Source organism: Mastigoproctus giganteus, chromosome 4 (genome assembly GCF_048544385.1).
Source record: "Mastigoproctus giganteus isolate SK-2022 chromosome 4, ASM4854438v1, whole genome shotgun sequence".
Classification (NCBI taxonomy): Eukaryota; Metazoa; Arthropoda; class Arachnida; order Uropygi; family Thelyphonidae; genus Mastigoproctus; species Mastigoproctus giganteus.
Genome location: NC_143578.1, coordinates 88,008,598 through 88,030,935, shown reverse-complemented (window position 1 = coordinate 88,030,935; position 22,338 = coordinate 88,008,598). Strand labels below are relative to the sequence as shown.

At 36.4% G+C, this 22,338-nt stretch overlaps 1 protein-coding gene across 1 annotated transcript in view; it reads right to left on the bottom strand.

Moving 5' to 3' along the window:
• LOC150086891 (dynein axonemal heavy chain 7-like) overlaps positions 1 to 22,338 on the bottom strand; it is a 1,233,418-nt gene that overhangs the window by 1,050,829 nt on the left and 160,251 nt on the right. Inside the window, exons 9-10 of the mRNA XM_090372313.1 lie at positions 17,385 to 17,613; positions 3,237 to 3,272 (exon numbers count right to left, since the gene is read on the bottom strand). Coding sequence (XP_090228439.1) covers positions 3,237 to 3,272; positions 17,385 to 17,613 — 265 coding nt within the window. The remainder of the gene's footprint in view (positions 1 to 3,236; positions 3,273 to 17,384; positions 17,614 to 22,338) is intronic.

The following is a 22,338-nucleotide window of genomic DNA, read 5'->3' as shown; positions in this document are numbered from 1 at the left end:
CTTCTGTATGCAAGTCCGTGAAAGCACAGCAATTCTTCATATTTGTTTATTTCAAATACAAAAAGGCTGATTCACACAGATACGTGTAAACAAAATAGGAATTTAAAAGTTCACTGCATTTTTTTACATTTGGATACTTTTCTCGGCAAACATATTTCTAAAAGTCTTCTTCTGACGATCTGGCTTTTAGTAAGATATCGTTTCGCAATATAATAATTTCATTTTCAAGTAATATTTTCTCCATGTGAAAAATCACAGTGATTTTTTCTGCAATTTGCTTCGTATCTAAGTGGACATTAAATGGATAAGAATTATATTGAACAATGTCTTCAATTGTTTTAAAATCACTGATTCTTGTTTCAAAATCGTCCACAACATTCTCAATTTCAGAAACATATTTCTCACTATTAAATTCAAAAACAGGATATTTTTTTCTTTGAGATCCTTAGCCATTGCCAAAAATTGATATTTATATGCAGAAATACTACTAATCATGTCACCCACATTTTTATTTTTTTCTTGTAATTCCAAATTCAGATCACTTAATTTACTGGTAAAATCTGCCAAAAAAGCCAGATCACACAACCACTCCGTATCTTGTAGCTGCTGATAATCATCTCCCCTTTGATCAACAAATTTTTTAATTTCATTCAGCAAATTTCAAAATCTCTGTAGAAACTTACTCCGACTCAGCCACCTCACATCTGTGTGTAATATCAGATCTGGTTCTTTTTCATCGAGTTGCATTTTGAAAAGTCTCCTTTGAAGAGATTCTCCTCTGATGGAATTCACGATTTCGAAAGCGATGTCCATAACACTTTTAGTATTTAATCTTTTGCTGGCTAACACTTGTTGGTGGACGATACAGTGCTAACTCAAAAAATCTGGGAATTCATCATCCTTTTGGCACAATGCGATGAATCTGTTAAGATGCCCCGTCATTGCTTTAGCTCCATCTGTTGTTACTGATACGAGCTTAAATAGTCGGAAGCATTGCAAATCAAAAGCAACATTTTTCTTTCACCATTACAAAAAAAGTATTCTAGTTCCCACTCTTGATGAAAATTATACGTTTTACTCTTTTTCGTAGTATTCATTTTAAATCAAAAGGTATTAAATTAACATTAAGTACTGTCCAGTTATTAAATCAGCAAAAGCAATGCTTACCGATTAAAACACTTTAAGTTGCACGAACCGGAAAAATATTCTATCTGAACAGCTAACGTAGGAGTATTGGTATTGATATTGGTATTTCTGGTGCAAAGACTACTAGGGCCATATTGCGCCTATCAAGGGTATGGAGTTCAGACATTGTGATTATGAAATCATATCAGATGCCATCATATAGCTGTATCTCTTTGAGGAAGCAGAAAAATTCTTGAAGATTTGCATCATTGCGTATAATATGACAAAAGTGTTAAAGGTTCTTGAAGATTTCGTAGAATACTGAATGAGGCTTTTCAGGCATCAGTGTATAGTGTACAATCAATGAGAATGTGTTTGATAGTGAGAAAAGAGTTCAATATATGGAACGTAGTAATCTGTCGATGCTATGTAGGATGATTGTTTTGCTGCATAATCTGCTTTTTCATTCCCTGATATCCCCATGTGGCCTGGGATCCAACAAAAGATGACTACTTGTTGGTGTTCTTGGATATGCATCAGCCGAGATTTTATTATTGCTATTACAGGATGTGTTGGCGAGGAGGAATTTTGCAAGGCTATAAGTGCGCTCTGTGAGTCTGTATATATCACAGTTTTTTGGATGGAAAGATGGAGGATATTTTCTAAGGCAGGGTTGATGGCCCATAATTCTGCTGTGTAACTGCTGCATTCAGTGGGCAAGGAAACAGAGATGGTGTTATAGGGAAAGACCAGCTAACGTAGGTTAGCTGGTCTTTCCCTATAACACCATCTCTGTTTCCAAATAACATATTTTGTTATTTGGAAAAAAAATCCAAATAACATATTTTGTTATTTGAATTTTTTTTTTTTTTTTAGGAGCATTAGCAACTAAGGCCATATTGCTCCGAGATATGCGGTGGTCATTCCCTGACCTTTCCGCATCCTCCGTATTTGGTGGTGACGGGCTCGAACCCCGGTCTAATCAAGAAGCATGTGCTACGCACTGCTGCTCCTTCCCACCTGGCTACAGAGGCGCCGGTTAATTGATGAAAAGGATTCCCGAATGAGGAAGTTGTTTCCAAAATAACCGAAGAAACACACCACCGTTTATTGCTCTGTTTGGTTATATCCTTATAAGAATCAGTTTTGAATGAGTTTGTGATATTTCTCTAAAGCTATTTCTGGAGGTCATGACCATAAACAATAAAAACAATTTGCACTTTTCTATTAGTGCAATCTAATTATAAACAGGTAGTAAACTCAATCTTATTGCATTTGCAATAATATCTACAGCTGAAATTCTGTCATATTTTACGTTATAATGGTGAAATGTGTTTCTCTTTCAATTAAATCTTCAATCATGCAAAAAAAAAGAAACAAAAATAAATTTTCAAAATCTGCTCTTCATTCCTATTTTTGAAGCTTCGTTAAAAAAATAACGCACAGGTAGCAAAACCCTCTGTGCAATATAAAATTTTGGCAGTACACCTCACCGCACAAATCGAGGGATGACTGTATATTTAAAATTCGTCGTGATCGACCAAAATTAAAGCCGCGATCGACTGTTAGATCGCAATCGACTCGTTGGCCACCCCTGATCTAAATAATGAGTTTTGGACATGATTTATGAAACCAAACTATAGTTTATTCATTTATGCACTAACCATTCATTGTTTTCACTTTTTTTTATTGCTATGAAAATCAGTACATTTTATGCATACATGCACTAGGAAAATAATTCATTGTACGAATTTTAGTCAGAACTATTTCATTCAAATGAGACTTACAAAGCATTAATAATAAAGGTGTTGGCTGAGCCTGAAAATATTTTTATCTTAGTGAAATTTTTTTAGAAGGATATTCTCTGTAATGGGATTCAACTGTATGAAACAAAAGCTTGGATTCTGCAATGTTAATAAGCAACATTCATAACAACAGCAAACCTGCCTGTCAATAAACATATTCATTAGAATTTGTTGACTACAAAGTAAAAATTCATGTAATGATAACACAATTCCACACTATTTTAAGATAGCAACCAAAAAACGCATATTAATTAGGCCTTATAAGCAAAAGCTATAAAGAAATTTTACCTGATAAGCAGAATGAACAACACTTCTAACTGATACCAGCATTATATCTTGTACCTATTTATATCAAAATATGAAAATTTTAAATAATTAAGGGAGCTAAAGAGAAATATCACTTCAGGGTATAATAAATGGCATAATTAAAATTTCAATAACCAGATATACATGAACTTTATTAGTTTAAGATGCAACGATTAAAAGTTGCAACAACAACAACAAATGAGAATTAATTAAAAATTGTTATCACTACCCATTTTCTGTATGCATTACAAAAAATCAGCATAACCAAAATATTAAGTTTTTAATTTCAAAGTCAATTATTTCTTTATACTTTAATAATCTTACAGATATCATATCTTTCTACAGACTCTCCACATCCAACTTGCTTATGAAGGAACAGCAGTGGTATGTGCTGTGACTTTAAGCAAAGTAATAATTTAAGCAAAGCATAATACCAGCCATTTAGTATTGAAGGAAAAGACAAAGCATACATTTCTTATGCACATATTGAGCATAATTGCTTGCTTCCATACTTTATGATAGGTATGGTGACACAATAATGGAAACAAAAGTCAGGTGGTATGATATTCAGCCACCACATGCAACTAATATGGAACTGATATGACATGGCACAGAATCCACAAAAGTGTGGAAATTTTCTGCAGAGATATGGCACCATTCATCCACAAGATACATTCCTACTTCCATGTGCCACTCCAGCAACTTCAAGTATTTTTAGTTATATACATGAAATCTCCAAACATGAAAGGTATTAAAATTTGTAGTCTATAGTGCTCAATAATCTGCATGGGCTTAAGGCTGAAAAGGCAGAAGATACTTATACAACTCAGAATAGAGTTTCTATAGGGAAAAAAAAAATTGCGAGAAATATGTGCAAAGGAAAGTTCTTCCATATAACAGAAACAGAAAGGATAAATAACAGGAAAAGTTGATTCTGTGATTTTAGAGTTGGTCAGTTGGCTTTTGACTAGTGGTATTATTCCACCTGGTTTGGAAGAGAGCATGGAATTTGATACCAATTCACAAGAACAGCAGTGCCCATGGAAAATATCTATATAAAAGACATGCAGCAGAAACTGAATGACTATGCAACACAGAGTGGAGAAAGTTTGTAAGAGATGGGCCCCTGATTAACTTGACAGGCCTCTTTTGAACAGTCTAGAAGTTTGAGAAAGAAGTGGGAAATATATTCCATGGTAGGGCCCATATTTGAGATTTGTACAGTCAGTGGTTATTCAGAGGAAAAGTAACACTGAGAGCAAAAAGAGGGAAAAAAACTTTTTTGATGAAGAGTATGCAGTATCTGAGATGTGCTTATGTCAAGAGAGATTGGAAGTCAGAGTAATCCTTAATAGAAATATATAGTCTTCTTCTGAAATCCGAGTGTCACAAAAGAGGAGCACAGGACCAGTAGACTCTTCTGGAGAGAAATAAAATAAGACTGAGCTGTAGAATTGGAGCTCAGTCTTATCTCATGATTACCTGGAATTGGCATTTAAGAAGAATGGAGAATCACCTGGAATTATCCAAGATAATAAGAGTGGTGGTTGAAGAATTTCTACATGAATCTGGCAAGAGTAGGGGTAATTACAATGAGACAATAACTGGCAGTGATGGATTTGTCACACAGGAACTAGCTGATGGAATAGCAAAGCATAACAATGTGACAGAACAGGTACAAGCTCAAGACCCCAAGCTGCAAGAACAAATGAGGAAATTCCATCAGGATCTAGAGTTTTCTTTACATCGTTCAGAATTTTTTTCAACATCTTTCTGTCAAAAGACAATGGGAGGCATTGTGCTTATGCCAAGAGAGATTAAAAGTAAGGGAATTCCTGATAAAGATGATCTTGTCTAGAAATCTGAGTGTCATCAAAGATAAGCACAGGAGCAGAAGAATCCTTTTTAGATATAGGATAAGACTGAGTTTTAGAAATCAACTAAGCTATCTTTGCCCGCCTGGAGAATTAACTGGACATCAATATTTAAGCAATTGGTAGCGGATATTCGAGAGGTTAAATGTGTTTATGGAGAACAAAGTTTCTCAAACTGCAAGGTGAAATGCAATGTGCTATCACCAGCAAAACTATGGATAGGATTTCCAGTCAATGGAAGGTTTTTTAATATACAAGAGGGAAAGAGTGGAGAAAGAATTGAAGCTTGGGAACACCAGCATTAGTGGAGAAATTAAAAGACAGAGAGCCATCGACCATCACTTGCAGTAAGCAGTTGGAAGAAAACTGGATACTCAATTACAAAAAAACAGGTTAGAACACCTTTATGCCAAACACAATCAAAAGCCTTTAAAATGTCATGAGCAACTGCTTGAGTTCCCCCAAACTTTTCCAGTGAATCTGTCCTCCTTAGATGAGTAACATGATATATCACCAGTGGATCGACACTGACAGAATCCAACTGGTGATCATTGATCAGTTGAGAGGTTTCTATATAGGATTTTTAGATAGGTTAGGAATTTGCATTTAATGGATTTCTCCATTACTTTAGAAAGAATAGAAGTGCAATGGGACGATAATTGGATGGGAGGAATTTGTCATCTTTTATAGGAACTAGCTGAATACAAGCAAATTTCCAAGCAGAAGGGAAAACACTGGTGGAATAAGAAAGTTTAAAAAGGTGTAACAGGACAGGACAAGAGTAAGCTCAGGAGCACAGATTTTGAGAACAAGTGAAAAAGTGCCAAAGGAGCTGGCACTTTCTACATCAAGATTGTTCAAATTTTTCTAATGTCCTTTTGACAGAAGGCTACAAGAGGCATTGAATGGTGTGCCCTGTAAACAACAGGAATTGTTTTACCAAGATCATCAATATATGAGTTAGAAGAAAAGTAGTCCTAGTAGGTCAGTTTTATATCTTTAGTAGAGGTTCCAATGGAGCTTTCTGGTTTTGAAAGAGGTGGGAATAGAGATGAGCAAAAGTTGCAGCCAATAGCTTTGGCAGGAAACCAAAATACTCAACTACCATTTGTACAAGAAGCAAATTTTCTACTCTTAGCCTGTTCAAAATCTAGTTTGGACTGATTAATAACTCCTTTAAAACTGTTACGAGCTTTGGTGTAGGCAGAAAATGAACCTGGAAATTTGGATGCCATCCAATCCTGATACACAATGTTCTTTTCTAAAACAGCCTTAGCACATTTTTAGGTTATTACTTAGTATCGGTGGAACCTTGTACTGTTTGAAACTTGCTGCCATTGTTGTAGTATATTAGATTGATACGGAATAACATAATGTATATCTCGAGCTTTATAGCATAAGCTAAAACATAAAACTAGAGTGTGTAATACGTACCACTGTATTAAGAATCTCTTAGCCTAGCAGTGTATTGTCAATTATATTGATATTGATATATCAATAAAATTGATAAAATTAATCAATTAAATTTATAAATCTTAGTAATTTTTATTGTTAATTAAATTGTATTTAAACATAAATCATGCACCAGACTAGAGCAGCAAATCAAAATGCACAAAGTAGCAGGAGTGCTGTGGCTCAGGGGAGAACTAAAGGGGCAATTCTCCAATGCGTCACAGTCTAAAAAATTATGCAAAATGTGAAATATTTGTGGACTTACTGGAACAGGACATGATCTAGCCATGGAAGATCTGCTTGTGTGTGTGCTAAGTGCAGAGAGTGCCAATTAGGCACCAACTCAACATTCTGATGGGCATCTATGAGAGTTTGAAGAGTCTGATATATGTCCTCAAAGGAATTAAAATGGGGACCCATTAAGCTCTCAGCTGCCCAAATCAACACAGCGGCAATCTTCAGGGCAGAAAACGATGGTCACACAGGAGCTTGTTATAGTCAGTGACTCAATTGTCAGGGAAACAGGAAATATATTGTGTAAAAAGGATAGGTTAAATAGGACCAGAGTAAGTCTGCCAGGGGCAAAAGCTGATGATAGAGCAAATAGCATCTTTTAAGGACACAAAAGGTGATATTGTTGTACATGTTGGCACTAATGGCATTCAGCGTAGGAGATCTGCAGATTTACTTAACAGGTACAGGTCAAGCAAATGTTGAATAAAAGTTGTTAGTTAGGGTTAAACTTGAAAGTGTCTGCAATTCTGCCCAGACATAACAGGAGGGAGTATATCATGAGAGCCTTGTCAATCAATTCGGCCCTGGAGAGATTGTGCAAGGTTCACGGGGTAGAATTTTTTTCAGCGTGGTCTGTGCTTGTTACAGGAAAGACTGCTTCTACAGGGCAGGGAAGGCATACACTTAAATAGAAAGGGTGCAAGAATATTTGCTGATGCTACTGAGACAATGTTAAGTGGGTTGGAAAACTGCTAGCTTAGGGGAATCCACAGATTAATAAATTAACAGTAGCTGCAGGCAGAGGTGGAAGTGATTCTTGCATTCTGCTTCTATTGTAATGACCAGAAGCCTAGAGAGCAAGTTGCTGGGATTTCAAGAACTGCTGGGAGTCATCGTGAAACAAGTATATACATGAGCTGTGTTAAGGTAACTAAGAGTAAGAACAAGTGCATGTATACTTGCATGAAGACCAATGGTAAGAGTATAGTAAATTTAATTGATGAATTTGAAGTGATAGTCAACACATCAAAGGGGATTTCAGAGACATGGCATCACACAGATATAAGCTGTTATTTTGTTATTTGGTTTTTAGGAGCATTAGCAACTAAGGCCATATTGCTCCGGGATATGCGGTGGTCATTCCCTGACCTTTCCGCATCCTCCATATTTGGTGGTGACGGGCTCGAACCCCGGTCTAATCAAGAAGCGTGTGCTAACGCACCGCTGCTCCTTCCCACCTGGCTACGGAGGCGCCTACACAGATATAAGCAATGCAGAATTAGAATTTGGGGAGTACAATGTGTACAGAAAGGACAGACAGTAGGAAGGGAGGAGGGGTTATGCTGTTCGTTAAGAAACACAAAATCTAAGGAAGTGCATCCAGTTGACATGGGTGGACAGTGCAATGTTGAGTCTGTTTGGTATGACATAAACAGTGGGATTAGAATTAGAATTTGGGGAGTACAATGTGTACAGAAAAGACAGACAGAGTAGGAAGGGAGGAGGGGTTATGCTGTTCGTTAAGAAACACAAAATCTAAGGAAGTGCATCCAGTTGACATGGGTGGACAGTGCAACGTTGAGTCTGTTTGGTATGACATAAACAGTGGGAAAGGAAAAATAAGAGTAGGAGTATGTTATAGGCCTAATGTTGCTGATGAGTACAATGAACAGTTGTGCAGAGAAATAAAATGGACCAGTAAATCAAAATGTATTCTAATGGGGGATTTTAACTTACCATATACTGACTGAAACTTGTGGATTGGTCACTTGCATGCTAGAAAAAGACTTTTGTGGATTAACTGGAGGATCGTTTTCTACAGCTACATGTTCAAGGGGCAACCAGAGGGAGTAATATATTAATCTGATTATCAGCAGTGATTATTCATGCATTAAGAATTTGCAGATAAAGGAACCACCAAGTGATAGTGATCACAGTGTACTGATGTAGGATTTACTTAATGATGTAACTACCATCAAGGGTAAAGGGAAGGGTTTTTGTTTTAGTAAAGGTGACTACAGAGGTCTCAGCCAGTATTTAAATTCAATAGAGTGGGATCAACTGATGATGTTACCAATGGTGAATTCTAAATGGGAAGCCTTTAAGTAGTTAATATTGGAGGCTACTAGGCTTTTCATACTAACTAAGAAATACTGTTCAAGGTTCAGGTCTAAATGGATGTCGGATGAATTAATGAGGCTCGTGGCAGAGAAGAAAAATGCATGAGATGCATATAAATTATCACGAGACAGAGAAGCCTACAACAGATATAAGCTAGTCTGTAATCAAGACACAAAGGAGGTTAGGCAGGTGAAGGCAGATTACAAGAAATCTTTGGCAAAGAATGCAAAGAAAAACTGCAAAGACTTCTTTACTTATGTAAATTCTAGAAGGAAAGGGATGAATCAGATTGGTCCACTGAACACAGATTGTTCAACTATTGATGATCCTGCACAAGTAGCTGATAAACTGAATCAGTATTTTGTATCTACATTCACACATGAGGAGTTCTTCAAGGAGGGGAATGCCAGATGGTTATCAAACTCTAACAGGGAGCTAAGTGATTTTGTGATAACAGAGCAAAATGGAGGAGGAAACTGTTGAAGTTAAACATAAAAAAGGCACCTGGGGCAGATGGAATCTATGGTTATAATGAAGGAGGCAGCAAGGGAAGTAAGCAAACCCTTAGCCATAATTATGAGAGCATCCTTAGAGTCAGAGGAGGTCACCATGGACTGGAGATGTGCAAATGTATCCCCAATTCACAAATGAGGTTCAAAGGGTGACACAAATAATTATAGACCTGTTAGTTTAACTTCTGTTAATGAGAAAATAACGGAGTCACTGGTTAAATAGGTGATACAGGATCACCTGTATCACCTATTTAACAAGACAGCAGTTGTTGTTGTTATTTGGTTTTTAGGAGCATTAGCAACTAAGGCCATATTGCTGCAGGGATATGCGGTGGTCATTCCCTGACCTTTCTGCATCCTCCGTATTTGGTGGTCATGGGCTCGAACCCCGGTCTAATCAAGAAGTGCATGCTACGCAGTGCTCCTCCTGCCCACCTAGCTACGGAGTTGCCCTGCAGCAACAATAGTTCAGACACAGCATGGGTTTGTTAAGGGAAAGTCTTGTCTGACCAATTTGATTGGATACTATGATGTAGTCACAAAAGAACTAGATGCAAAAAATAATTCTGATATCATATACTTGGATTTCAGTAAAGCCTTTCATACTGTTGCAGATGGAAGACTGCTCTACAAATTGGAGCAGTATGGCATTAAGGGCAAGTTACTGCAATGTATAAAGGGATGGTTGAGTGGGAGACAGCAGAGAGTGGTAATAAATGGACACTGCTCTACATGGACTAATGTTATTAGCGGAGTTCCCAGGGTTCGGTGCTAGGCCCGCCCATTGTTGTTTGGTTTATTTATCAATGATATCGACGAAGGTATATCAGGCTTAATGTACAAGTTTGCAGATGATACAAAGGTTGGTAGGGTTGTTAATGACACTATGCTACCTGGAACAGCATCTAGAAAAGTTAGGCAGATGGGCTGAGAAGTGGCAACTGAAGTTTAACATTGACAAAGGCAAAGTACTGCATATGGGTAGATGTAACCCAAGCAAAATGTACCAACGACCAGCCCGCACAGAAGCTTCGTGTTGTTTTGCTCGAAGCTGTGCCACTCCCATGGTAGCTTGGGAAGCTTAGGTTGAGAAGCTTCCTATATCTAAAATAAAGGTAATCCCTGTTGATTTATAATTAAATCTTTAAGTAAATCCCATATCAGTACACTGTGATCACTGCCACCTAGTGGTTCTTTTATCTGCAAATTCTTAATACACGAATGATCACTGCTGATAACCAGATCAAGAGTATTACTTTCTCTGGTTGCCTCTCGAACATGCTGCTGCAGAAAACAATCATCCAATAAATCCACAAAAGTCCGACTAGTGTGTGAGTGACCTACCCACAAGTTACAGTCAATATCTGGGAAGCTAAAATTCCCCATTATAAGACATTCCAATTTACTAGCCCACTCTATTTCTCTGTACAATTGTTCATTGTACTCATTCGAGTCATTAGGCCTATAACACACTCCTACTCTTATTTTTGCTTTCGCAGTGCTTATGTCACACCAAACTGACTCAACAGTGCACTGTTCATCTATATCAACTGGATGCACTTCTTTTGATTTTATGTTTTTCTTAATTCACAGCATAACACCTCCTCCCTTTCTATCCTGTCTGTCCTTTCTGTACACATTGTACTCCCCAAATTCCAGTTCAGCATTCCTTATATCTGTGTGACACCACGTCTCTGCTATCCCAACAATATCCACCTTTGATGTCTTGACCAACACTTCAAATTCATCAAATTTATTTACTATACTTCTAGCATTGGTATACATGCAAGCATACATGCTCCTACTCCTATTCCTAGTTACCCTAACACATCCCATATACCCACCTATTTCAGATATTGATTGCTGGAACAAGCTCCATCTATCATTGTGGAAGTTGTAATCTTAAATAAATTCAAGGCTTAAATAGATAAACGTTTGGAGAGAATGGATGGGTGAAACGAGAAGGTTTTTTTTTTATTTTTTTGGCTGATGCCTACTATAAGCTTGCTTTCTTGCATCATATGCCTCTATTAATTCTAATATCTCAGTAACTTCTTTGGAATTTGCAGTTGGTAAATCATCAGTTGGTTCCACTGAAAGGAATTTAAAAATTAAGGCTACTGAAGTCACCTTTACGAAAGCAAATTTCCTTCCCTATAGCTACACTTCTAAGTACATCCCACATCAACATATATTATGATTACTGATACATAATGATTCCTTTATCTGGATATTCTTAATGCAAAAAAGTGCAAATAGCCAGTGCTCTTGTTGTCTCTCTAAAGTGCTATTGTGGAAAACAGTCATCCATTAAATATAAAATTTCTGCTACTGAATGAGTGAACAACCCACAAGTTGCAGTCAATATCTATAAAGTTAAAGTGACCCATTACAAGATAGTACAATCTATTGGCTCCCTTTATCTGCTTGTCTACTTGTTCATTATACTCATCACAGTCATTTGGCCTATTATTGTTATTTGGTTTGTTTTTTTTTAGGAGCATTAGCAACTAAGGCCATATTGCTCCGGGGATATGTAGTGGTCATTCCCTGACCTTTCTGCATCCTCTGTATTTGGTAGTCACGGGCTCGAACCCCAGTCTAATCAAGAAGCATGTGCTAAGTGCATGTGCTACACACTGCTGCTCCTTCCCACCTGGCTATGGAGATTTGGCCTACAGCAGACTTGTATTCTCATTTTAGTTTTCCCAGTGCTTATGTCACACCAAACTGACTCATGATTGCACTGGACATGCACAACTTCTGGGCATGCCAACTTTGATTCTATGTGTTTCTTAACCAAGTACATTATTACTCTTCTCCTTCTTCCCTCCATCCTGCCTCTCCTTCCTGTATACACTGTACTCATTATATTCAAATTCCACATTTTTTGACTTGGTTTCTTTCCATGCTTTGATTATTACTGTTTGTTACGTAATGTAATTTTTTTTACCCTTTATTATGTCTGCTAAAACATTCAATAAGCACTGAAAGCGAATATATGTACAGTCAGTCCTCGTATAACATGTGTTTACACTACAACGAATTCAATTACACACAATTTATAAATAGGGGAACGATATCGCATATAACATGAACGTAATTCGCTTATGAACGATTTGCCTTTGTGTTTAAAAGAAATGGTAATAGAAAGCGGCAGAATCACCCCAACTGAACACAACACAGTAGGAATGAAGAGAAGATTCTGAAAATTTATTTGTTTTTATGATTTTGTAGAAGAGAAACATTTCACATAATAACGTAAAAACCCACAGAATTCCACCAATCAGTATTATCGCAAATGTACAGTAATTAGATCGGCTTTTACTACCAGTTTATAACAAACTCCACTAGCAGGACACCCAATAAACAGGAAACTTCAAATTGTTTTTATTTTATGGTAGTGACCTCCAGAGTGGTGCTAAGCATGTAATATGTGAAAATAGTGTTTCCGCCTTTACTGCATTGTTTATTCAGTTGCTACTTGTTCGCTGTGCATTTATGTATATCAAGCTTGCCTCGTCATTTTTGTTCTTTTTATACTTGTGCTCTATTCTCAAAAAAATGAGTAAAATACTTGAAAAAAAGTGTGAAAAAGAAGCGTTCTGGTGAAAATACTTCAGAGAGAAAAAGAAAAGCAATATCGATAGAAGATGGGTGTTTACTTTAGGAACAGCAGAAGAAGGCGGATGACAGGGAAGATCTTCACTGACCTTCTACTAGAAGTGTTTGAGGATGTTTCGAAGCTACTGCAAAAAGAAAAATTTGGATTTTAAGATTTTAATTATTTTGGACAATGCACCAAATCACCCTCCAACCCTTGCTGAACTGTCACCAAACATCGAAATTCCGTTTTTACCACTTAACACAACATCTCTTATCCAGCCAAGGAGTAATTGCTGCTTTTAAGCACTATTACACAAGATGCACATTTAAGATGCTGATATCAGAAACAGAAGGTGAAAATGCACCAACTGTTAAAGACTCCTGGAAGCGATGCAACATAAAGAATGCAATTTACATAATTGTGGAGGCTTGGAACAAAGTGACAAAAGAATGCTTACATGGTGTTTGGCGGCCTCTTTTACCAGTTTTATTAATGATTTTAAAGGCTTTGATCCTGTAAATGAACTTCCTAAATTAAAAGCACATTGTGTTTCCCTTGCAAAGCAGGTTGGCTTTGAGGAATTGGAGGAAGAAGATTTAGAAGAGTTACTTATTTGAAAGTTCTTCTTCAGTCTCGTGAAGAAGAACTTTCAAATGAAGAACCGAAACACTTGTTGATGGAGGGCAGGTGGAAGATGAGGAAGACGCGAAGTTGAATGCCTGAACGCTACTATAAAACAGCTTTCTACTTCAGAGTTATCTTCAGTTTTAAATTAATTTGAGAAAAGTATGCAATGGCTAGAAGATAACGATTATAATGTAAGAAGAAGCAAAAGAGCACTTCATACTATTCGATCTGCTTCGGAGCCATATAAGCAGCTGCTTTGTGAAAGAAGGAAGATTGCCAAACAACAGAAACTAGATGTCTTTTTTATGAAAACACCCAAGAAAGAGACAGAAAATGAGCCACAGCCCTGTAGTTCTGACGTGACCACATTTCGTCCAAAGTCGTCACTGGCATCTCCTCCGCCTCCCAGTTCCAATAATGATGACAACTTGCTGCCACTTTCTCCATAATTCCACTGCTTCAACCCTTTCTCAAGCCCTTTCCCCCAAGCTGTCTACATTTATTTTTAAGGTAAGAATCTAAATTTAAATGATTAGGCTATTAATTTTACATTTTTCAACTGTGTAAGTGTTTTATTACAATTATTTATTGTGTTTGGTAATGTTTTGGTTACAAATGTGTATCCAATCTTGGGTGGTCAGCACCTAACCCTATTTTTCCCATAGGGCCTGTTATTTATATTGCACGAGGGTTTCTAGGAACACAACTATCGTGTTATACGAGGACTGACTGTATGTATGTATATCTTGTTCCATCATCTTGTTCTTATGTTGTTTTTCTTACTGAATTATTGACTTTATCATTTATATATTGTTTAAAGGGAAAACGAAATTAATTTTACTGACATATTATTGTTTTTACACCTAACTCCTCTATTTTCTATAGGAATTTAGACTTGTCAATTAGAATTTTGCCAAACACATTCTTTTTGGGAACATCTTCCCTGTGGTTGCAGGGATTCCTGTATATGAAAAAACAAAGGGTAAAATGTGAAATAAGAAAGAAAACAACATAACAAATTTTGAATCCTAGGATAAACTGAATTACTACCTCTGTCAAGAACCTTACAACAAACAGGGTGGCTTAGAAAGTTTGTTGACCACCCCTTCACTGCAGGACTGCAGATGGATAGCGTACCTCAAGCGAGCTGTAAAGCCAGTTAAACAAAAATCATATGGAGCAAAACAGGAATTAGCCAAGAGACAAAATTAGCTATTTATAACAGCTTTTATGCTTATTTTAATCTACAGAGCTGACAGATGGATAAGAAATAAAGGAAATGATAAAAAAATCACTCTTCAGAAATGAGAATTTTTAGAAAAATAAATGGGACAAGTAAATGGAAGTAACAAATATCCAAATAATATTAAAAATGATGAAACAAGAAAATAATCTTGAGGTAACATATACCCAATCAAAGGTAAGTGAAGTAAACTTAAGACAGTCTAACATGTAGAAAGGATGAGAGAAGAGAAATTAGCTAAGCAGATTAGAGACACAGTAAACTTTTATTGTAGCACTTTTGCAGGGAATTAGATCAAAAGATTCTGCTTATAATGCTTTCCCACTACAGTGGGAAAGCAATATAAGCAGAATTCCCTTCCTCGGGTCTATTTTTTGTATTTCTTCAATACCTTAATAAATAAGATTTATTTTTCACATTTTTTTGTGTTTTATTTGCAGTGCTTATGGAGAAGGCTTATATGTAAGTGAAACTTGCATGTCTGATGTACTATGTTCAGTTTTTTGCTACATTCAACCTTTTTTTTTGCATACTATTAACAAGAAGAAAATATTTTAACTAGATTTTATTAAATTAAGTTAAACATATCTTGAGTATTTTAATAAACATGATAAATATATTATTAACATAATAATGCTATCATTAATGAAGTTTAATGATAGAAGTTTAATGGCAGAAGCATATAATGCAAGAAAGCAAGTTTATATAGCATCAGCAAAAAAAAAAAACCTTCCCATTTCACTCATCCATTTGTTCCAAAAGCTTGTCCAGTTCTTCCTTGAATTTATTTAAGCTATTAAATTCCACAACAATAGATGGAACATACTTCCGGCAATCAACTATCTGCTGGCTAGAAACAATTTCCACACTCTATTCCACAACTGTCTTTCCTCGATTTGAGTTTATGCTCCCTCAGGTTGATAATCTGAGCAAGAGGAAGAATCCCATCAGCATTGAGCTTGCTCAAACCATTCAAGTCCTTATACACCTCAATCATATCACCACACAGGTGCCTAGTCTCCAGACTAGGCAATTTGCAGAACTTAATCCTTTCCTGGTAAAAGCAACCCTTTGTTCCAACACCAGTCTTGTTGCCCTTCTCTCTACTCATTCGAGTAATTCTACATCCTTCCTAAAATGAGGCCTCCAGACCTTTACACAGTACTAAAGGTGTGGCCTGCCCATTGCCTTATATAAAGGGCTCACATCTGGTGAGTATGGGCTTGGCACACCCTGGGTCCTGAGCTGGATTCTTCTCTTTCTTGGTGATTTCCTCCCCCCCCCCCCTCTCTCTCTCTCTCTCTCTCAGGGTAACTCAGAAATTTTTTTTTTGGCTGGTGCAGCAAAAGCCTCAGGCTTCCTTGCACCATATGGCTAATTATAATAATAATAATAATCATTATACCTCCTTATACCTGCTAGAAAAATTCCTGGATATCATAAAGAACATTGAACTAAAAAAGAAAGAAGAAAGCTGAGGAGGGCATTTGAATGCAACAATAAATGGCTAGACACTGAGTTGTAAAAAGTAGCCTTTCAACCAACTTCAAAGTTTTGAGGCTAATATGAAATAAACAAAGGAAAAAGGTCACGTGTACAAGAAAAAATTTATATGAAATAAACATACTGCATTATAAATGATTCCTAGAATTTATTCTCAATCATCCCTTTACCAATATTCAAAAATCAAGAAAATTGGGTTACATCTGGGTTTATTCCTTCTTGGGACCTTTAAAAAAAAAAAAGAATCTAAACATTAAAAGAGTTTTAAACAGGAGAGCTATACACGTTATAAAAACTTGGCCTCATATACTTCAATCATGGTTGGTGGATCTGATTGAAATACATAAGGCTTTAAAGGGAATGTGTACTGAATGATAATGGTGTCTTTACATTGGTGGAAGTACCAATGTAAGAAGTTACAAGAACCAGAATGGCATAAATATATGGGGATTCCAACAGAGTGGACCTTAAAAGTGTGCCTTTGGTGACAAATTATTGACCATCATAACGAAATACCTTCCTGAGGTTAATTAAGAACTGGATCAGAACTGGAATTTCCTATTGTCAGCCAAAAGAGTAAGATAACAACAGGAAAGGTATTTTTCTGATAGATGTAGTAAGGTTTGGCACTCTTTTATTGTTTGGCTAGATAGAAACGGATAAACGACAGATAATCCAAGACATATAAAAGATAGATAATAGGTAAAAGTACAAGAACAGGTAAAAAAAACACAAGAATAAACATTTAAAGTGATACTTTGGGACCAAAGGTCTCAAATCCCATCCCACTCATAATTGTCATATTAATACATAGTTCTCATATTAATGTAAGTTTATTTCAATTACTTATTACAGTTAACAAATACAATGTGAGTAATTCCTACTTTTTAAATCAAAGTTCAATTTTTTTGTGACAAAATGCATTTTGATTTAATAAGATTTTTCTATATAATAAAAATGAGACAGTAAACTCACTTGGAGCAACCATTTTTCTACTTGACCTTTTGCTTCTTCTGTAGATATGACAGAAGTAAAGTCAACCTTTTCTCCTTCACTACTGTACATTCCATGAATGTCAAGCATTTTATCAAAGTCTAGTCGAGCAATTCCTTCAAAACATTTCTTCAAATGGGGTTGAACTCTTAGTGGATCTTTTGTTTCAGAAAGAATTTCTAGCATTTCGTCATTGGATAAGAAGAAAAACCTTAAAATGAACATTTTAATAAGAGCCCAAGTAAAGGTTAGGGGAATTAATTTATTAATGGTAATAAGATTTATTCAGCTTTATAGAATACATGTGTTCAAAGCAGATATCAAAAGTAAAACCAGTAATAACCAAGACAAATTAAAAAATATGCTATTGGTGTGTGTGTGTGTGTGTGTGTGTGTGTGTGTGTGTGTGTGTGTGTGTGTGTGTGTGTGTGTGTGTGTGTGTGTGTGTGTTAATCACATGACAATTTCATCAATGCAAGCAGCAGTGGTTGAGCTGTAAAGAATAAATATCATACAATTTTATTACAGGTGACCCCCGCTTAACGCTGATCATTCGTTCCGGAAAAACAGAGCGCTAAGTGAATCCGCGTTAAGCGAGCGCCGCTTTCCCATAAGGTAACATATGTATTTGTGAGCTGCGGTCGGTGCCATAGGATATTTCATAATCAATAATAAACGGTAATGAAAAGATGCACAAATGTCAGTCAAAATATTTAATATTCAAATATTTGCACATATAAAATATTCTGCATTACATACGTATAATTATGTGGTAACTACTTGCGTATCAAAAGTAAACTTAAAATTCCAATTAAAATAATGAATTTAATTTAATGGATGAATTTAATCATGAAAAATGTGTGGATTTTGAGTTGAACTTTGGCCCTCTTCCAAATAAACTAAAAGGGGTATTAATTTTAAATGGCCCGCAGCGTTACCACCCAACAATAACGTCAACTGATCCTTTGCCGCTTTGAAACTTGGCATGTTTTTTCTTCTTTCAATATGAAACTTCTTTTAGGCATTCGTTTCCACAAAAGTCCTGCTTCATCTATGTTAAAAACTTGTTGAGAAGTATAACACATAATACCCCTCTTCAATAATTTTAACAAGTTCTTTTTTGAAAGTTTCGGCTCCTTGATCTGCACTCCCTGGATTCTAAATCTATTCTACCAGCCCTTACCAGTTTTAAATGGTTCCACATTTTTTTTTTTTAGGCGAGTTTTCTTCAGATCATCATATTGGCTAATCTCTCTCTCTCTCTCTCTCTCTCTCTCTCTCTTTTTTTTTTTTTTTTTTTTTTTGTTAATATTTAACTTAACTGAATTCTGCATTGGACATTATCTTCAATAAAATTAAAGTCTTTCCATTTCAATCCTAATAGCCGGCCTAGTCCTAGTTGCTTGCAGTGGAACAGCTACCTTTCCCGCTGCAAAAATGAATTCTTTATTTTTTTATAATTGTTCTTACAGTTAAAGTTGCAAGTCCTAAATTATGGCACACATCCGCTTGTCGTTGACCGGAATCGATTCGCTTCAAAACGTCTAATTTTCAAATTCAGTCTTTTTCTTACATTTATAGTCTTCGTACTGTGCTCAGACATTGTTGATTTTTCCTTCTTTTTTCATTCTTCGAAAATGTAACTGCGTTGGTTGCATTAATTATGATACAATGTTCAAGTAAACTCTCCGTTTCGCACGTTGTCTAATACGGTACTGAGTGATGACTAGACTTCGGATAAATGCATATAACGCAAATATTACAAGCAATATACTTTGTCATTTTTTAAAATGTTGATCTAGGAACTACGTAACAAGTCACTGTACTGAAATTAAATTAGCGTGCGAGAAAATTTCACTGAGCGTGGGAAAATTTCTCAAGTCGGCGTGGGAAACGTTTTAATGCTGTTTTGCTATTCATTTTCAAGCTATCGACTCCATCAAATGAAACGATTTCGTTAAATATGTCAAAAATGTAATCTGTAAAAGAGCGTTATAGTGATCTGTGACAGCGTTATAGTCAGACACGGGTTATAATATGATAACAGCGTTATAGCGAATCAGCGTATAGCGAACCGCGTTATAACGGGGGCCTGCTGTATAAAAAAAATGCTTTTTTTTTTTCAGAATTTTTTTTTCTAATTAAAAAATATAATAAAGAAACCACTGTGAAAATAACAGCTACAAAGTAGGCTACAATATTTATAAACAATATTAAAACATCTATTCCTTACTGCACCAAGCAGAAGTAACAGTGCAGGAAAGTATAAATGGCATACAATTTTTAAATGAAAAAAAAAAAAAAAAAAAAAACACTTTCTTTCAATATTATTTTTACCTCTAATTAAAAAAAAAAGATAAATAATAATGATAAAGAAAAAATGTGAAAACAGTAGTTATAAATTATTAAAACTTTTCTTCAAATCCATATAATGTGTTCATTATTGAACTGTAGCAAGTAGAAATAATATTAATATAATTACCTAAATGCACTTGAAAACCTTGTAAAATATTTAAAAAAAAAAAAAAAAAAAAAAAAAAAAGTTACTTATTTTGTGTTTTTTTTTTTTTTTTATGAAAACCCCAAACACGAAAGGTGTCAAAACCTATAGTACTTAGTACTGTGCATGGATTGAAGGAGAAGTACGGGGAGAAGGGGGAGGTGCCAGAAACTTTGCTCTAGAGACTAAACATGGGTTTCACCACTTCAAGCCTCCAATAAGCAGTGGTGGTATTTCAACGGTTGATGAAAGTCATCTACCAGCTTGATTGTAATCCGCCATCAGAAAAGTACTGGTGTGCATAAATCACTCGATATATTAATTTCCCTGGCAATGAAAATACCTAATATGGGTTATAAAACTAGACATTGTAATTAACAAGTGAGCTCATATTAATTGCTTACCAACTGAGTGTGGTGTAAAGCCTGTATAATAAATGTTAGAGCAAAGAACAAAGCTCATATTGTCATAACATGTATGCAACTAAAAAGAAGACTGGAACAATGATTAGTAGTTATAAAAAACACACTACACATTAGCATTAGCATTAGTAGAGGCATTTGATGCAAGAAAGCAAGCTTATGCAGCATCAGAGAAAAAAAAAAAATAAAGTAAAATAAATAAATAAAAAATAACCACTTCCACTTCACCCCTCTGTTCGTTCGAAATACCTGCCCAGATGAGCCTTAAACTTATTTAGGCTATCAACTTCCATGACAAGGAATGGAAGTCTGTTCCACCTACCAACTACCCGCTGGCTAAAGGCAAATTTCCGCACATCTATCCTACATCTATATTTCCTCAATTTGAACTTATGCCCTCTCAGGTGATTATTCTGAGCAAGAGGAAGAATCCCATCAGCATTGAGCATGCTCAAACCATTCAAGGCTTTGTACACCTCTATCAGATCACCTCGCTGGTGCCTAGTCTCCAGACACTGTAGTTCGCAAAACTTAAGCCTTTCTTCGTAAGAGCACCCCTTTGTTCCATTCACTAATCTTGTTGCTCTTCTCTGCACTCGTTCCAGCAGCTCTACATCCTTCTTGAAATGAGGCCTCCAGGCCTGTATACAGTACTCTATGTGTGGCCTGACCATTGCCTTATTAGCATTAGCATTAGTAGAGGCATATGATGCAAGAAAGCAAGCTTATTCAGCAGCAGCCAAAAAAAACAAAAAAAAAAAACAACCACTACTCCCATTTCACCCCTCCGTTCGTTCGAAATACCTATCCAGCTGAGCCTTAAATTTGTTTAGGCTATCAACTTCAACAACAAGCAATGGAGTCTATTCCACAAACCAACTGCCCGCTGGCTAAAGGCAAATTTCCGCACATCTATCCGACATCCGTCCTTCCACAATTTGAATTTATGCCCTCTCAGGTGATTATTCTGAGCAAGAGGAAGAATCCCATCGGCACTGAACATGCTCAAGCCATTCAAAGCCTTATACACCTCTATCAGATCACCTCGCCGATGCCTAGTCTCCAGGCTCTGTAATTTGCAAAACCTAAGCCTTTTTTGTAAGAGCAACCCTTTGTTCCATTCACTAATCTTGTTGCCCTTCTCTGTACTCGTTCCAGCAGATCTACATCCTTCTTGAAATGAGGCCTCCAGACCTGTATACAGTACTCAAGGTGTGGCCTGACCAATGCCTTATACAAGGGAATAATCACATCCCTGTCCCTGCTAGAAAAATTCCTGTATATCATTGACAAGACACCATGAGCTACTCTTGCAGCTCGTCTGCACTGCACAGAGAACTTCATATCTGCCTGCACAATTACCCCCAGGTCCTTTTCATTCTCTACAACTGTCAGCGTAGTACCACAGAGTTGATACGTTGCTCTGGGGTTACTGTTTCCCATATGTAGTACTTTACATTTGTCAATGTTAAACTTCATTTGCCACCTCTCAGCCCATCTGCTCAACCTTTCCAGATCCTGTTGCAGCAGCATAGTATCAGTAGTGTCCTTAACAACCCTGCCAACCTTGGTATCGTCTGCAAACTTGGACATTAAGCCTGATACACCATCATCAATATCATTTATAAATACAGAAAACAACAATGGACCCAACACTGAACCCTGAGGAACTCCACTAATAACATTAGTCCACGTTGAGCAGTGTCCATTGATTACCACTCTCTGTCTTCTGCCACTCAACCATCCCTTTATCCATAGCAGCAATTTGCCTCCAATGCCACACTTCTCCAATTTGTGCAGCAGTCTTCCATGCGCAACAGTATCAAAAGCCTTTCTAAGATCCAAATATATAATATCAAAGTTATTCCCTGCATCCAGTTCTTTTGTGACTACATCATAGTATCCAATCAAATTGGTCAGACAAGACCTGCCCTTAACAAAACCATGCTGTGTCTGAGCTATAACTGAATTCTTGTCCAGATGATCCTGCAGTGCTTCTTTAACCAGTGCCTCC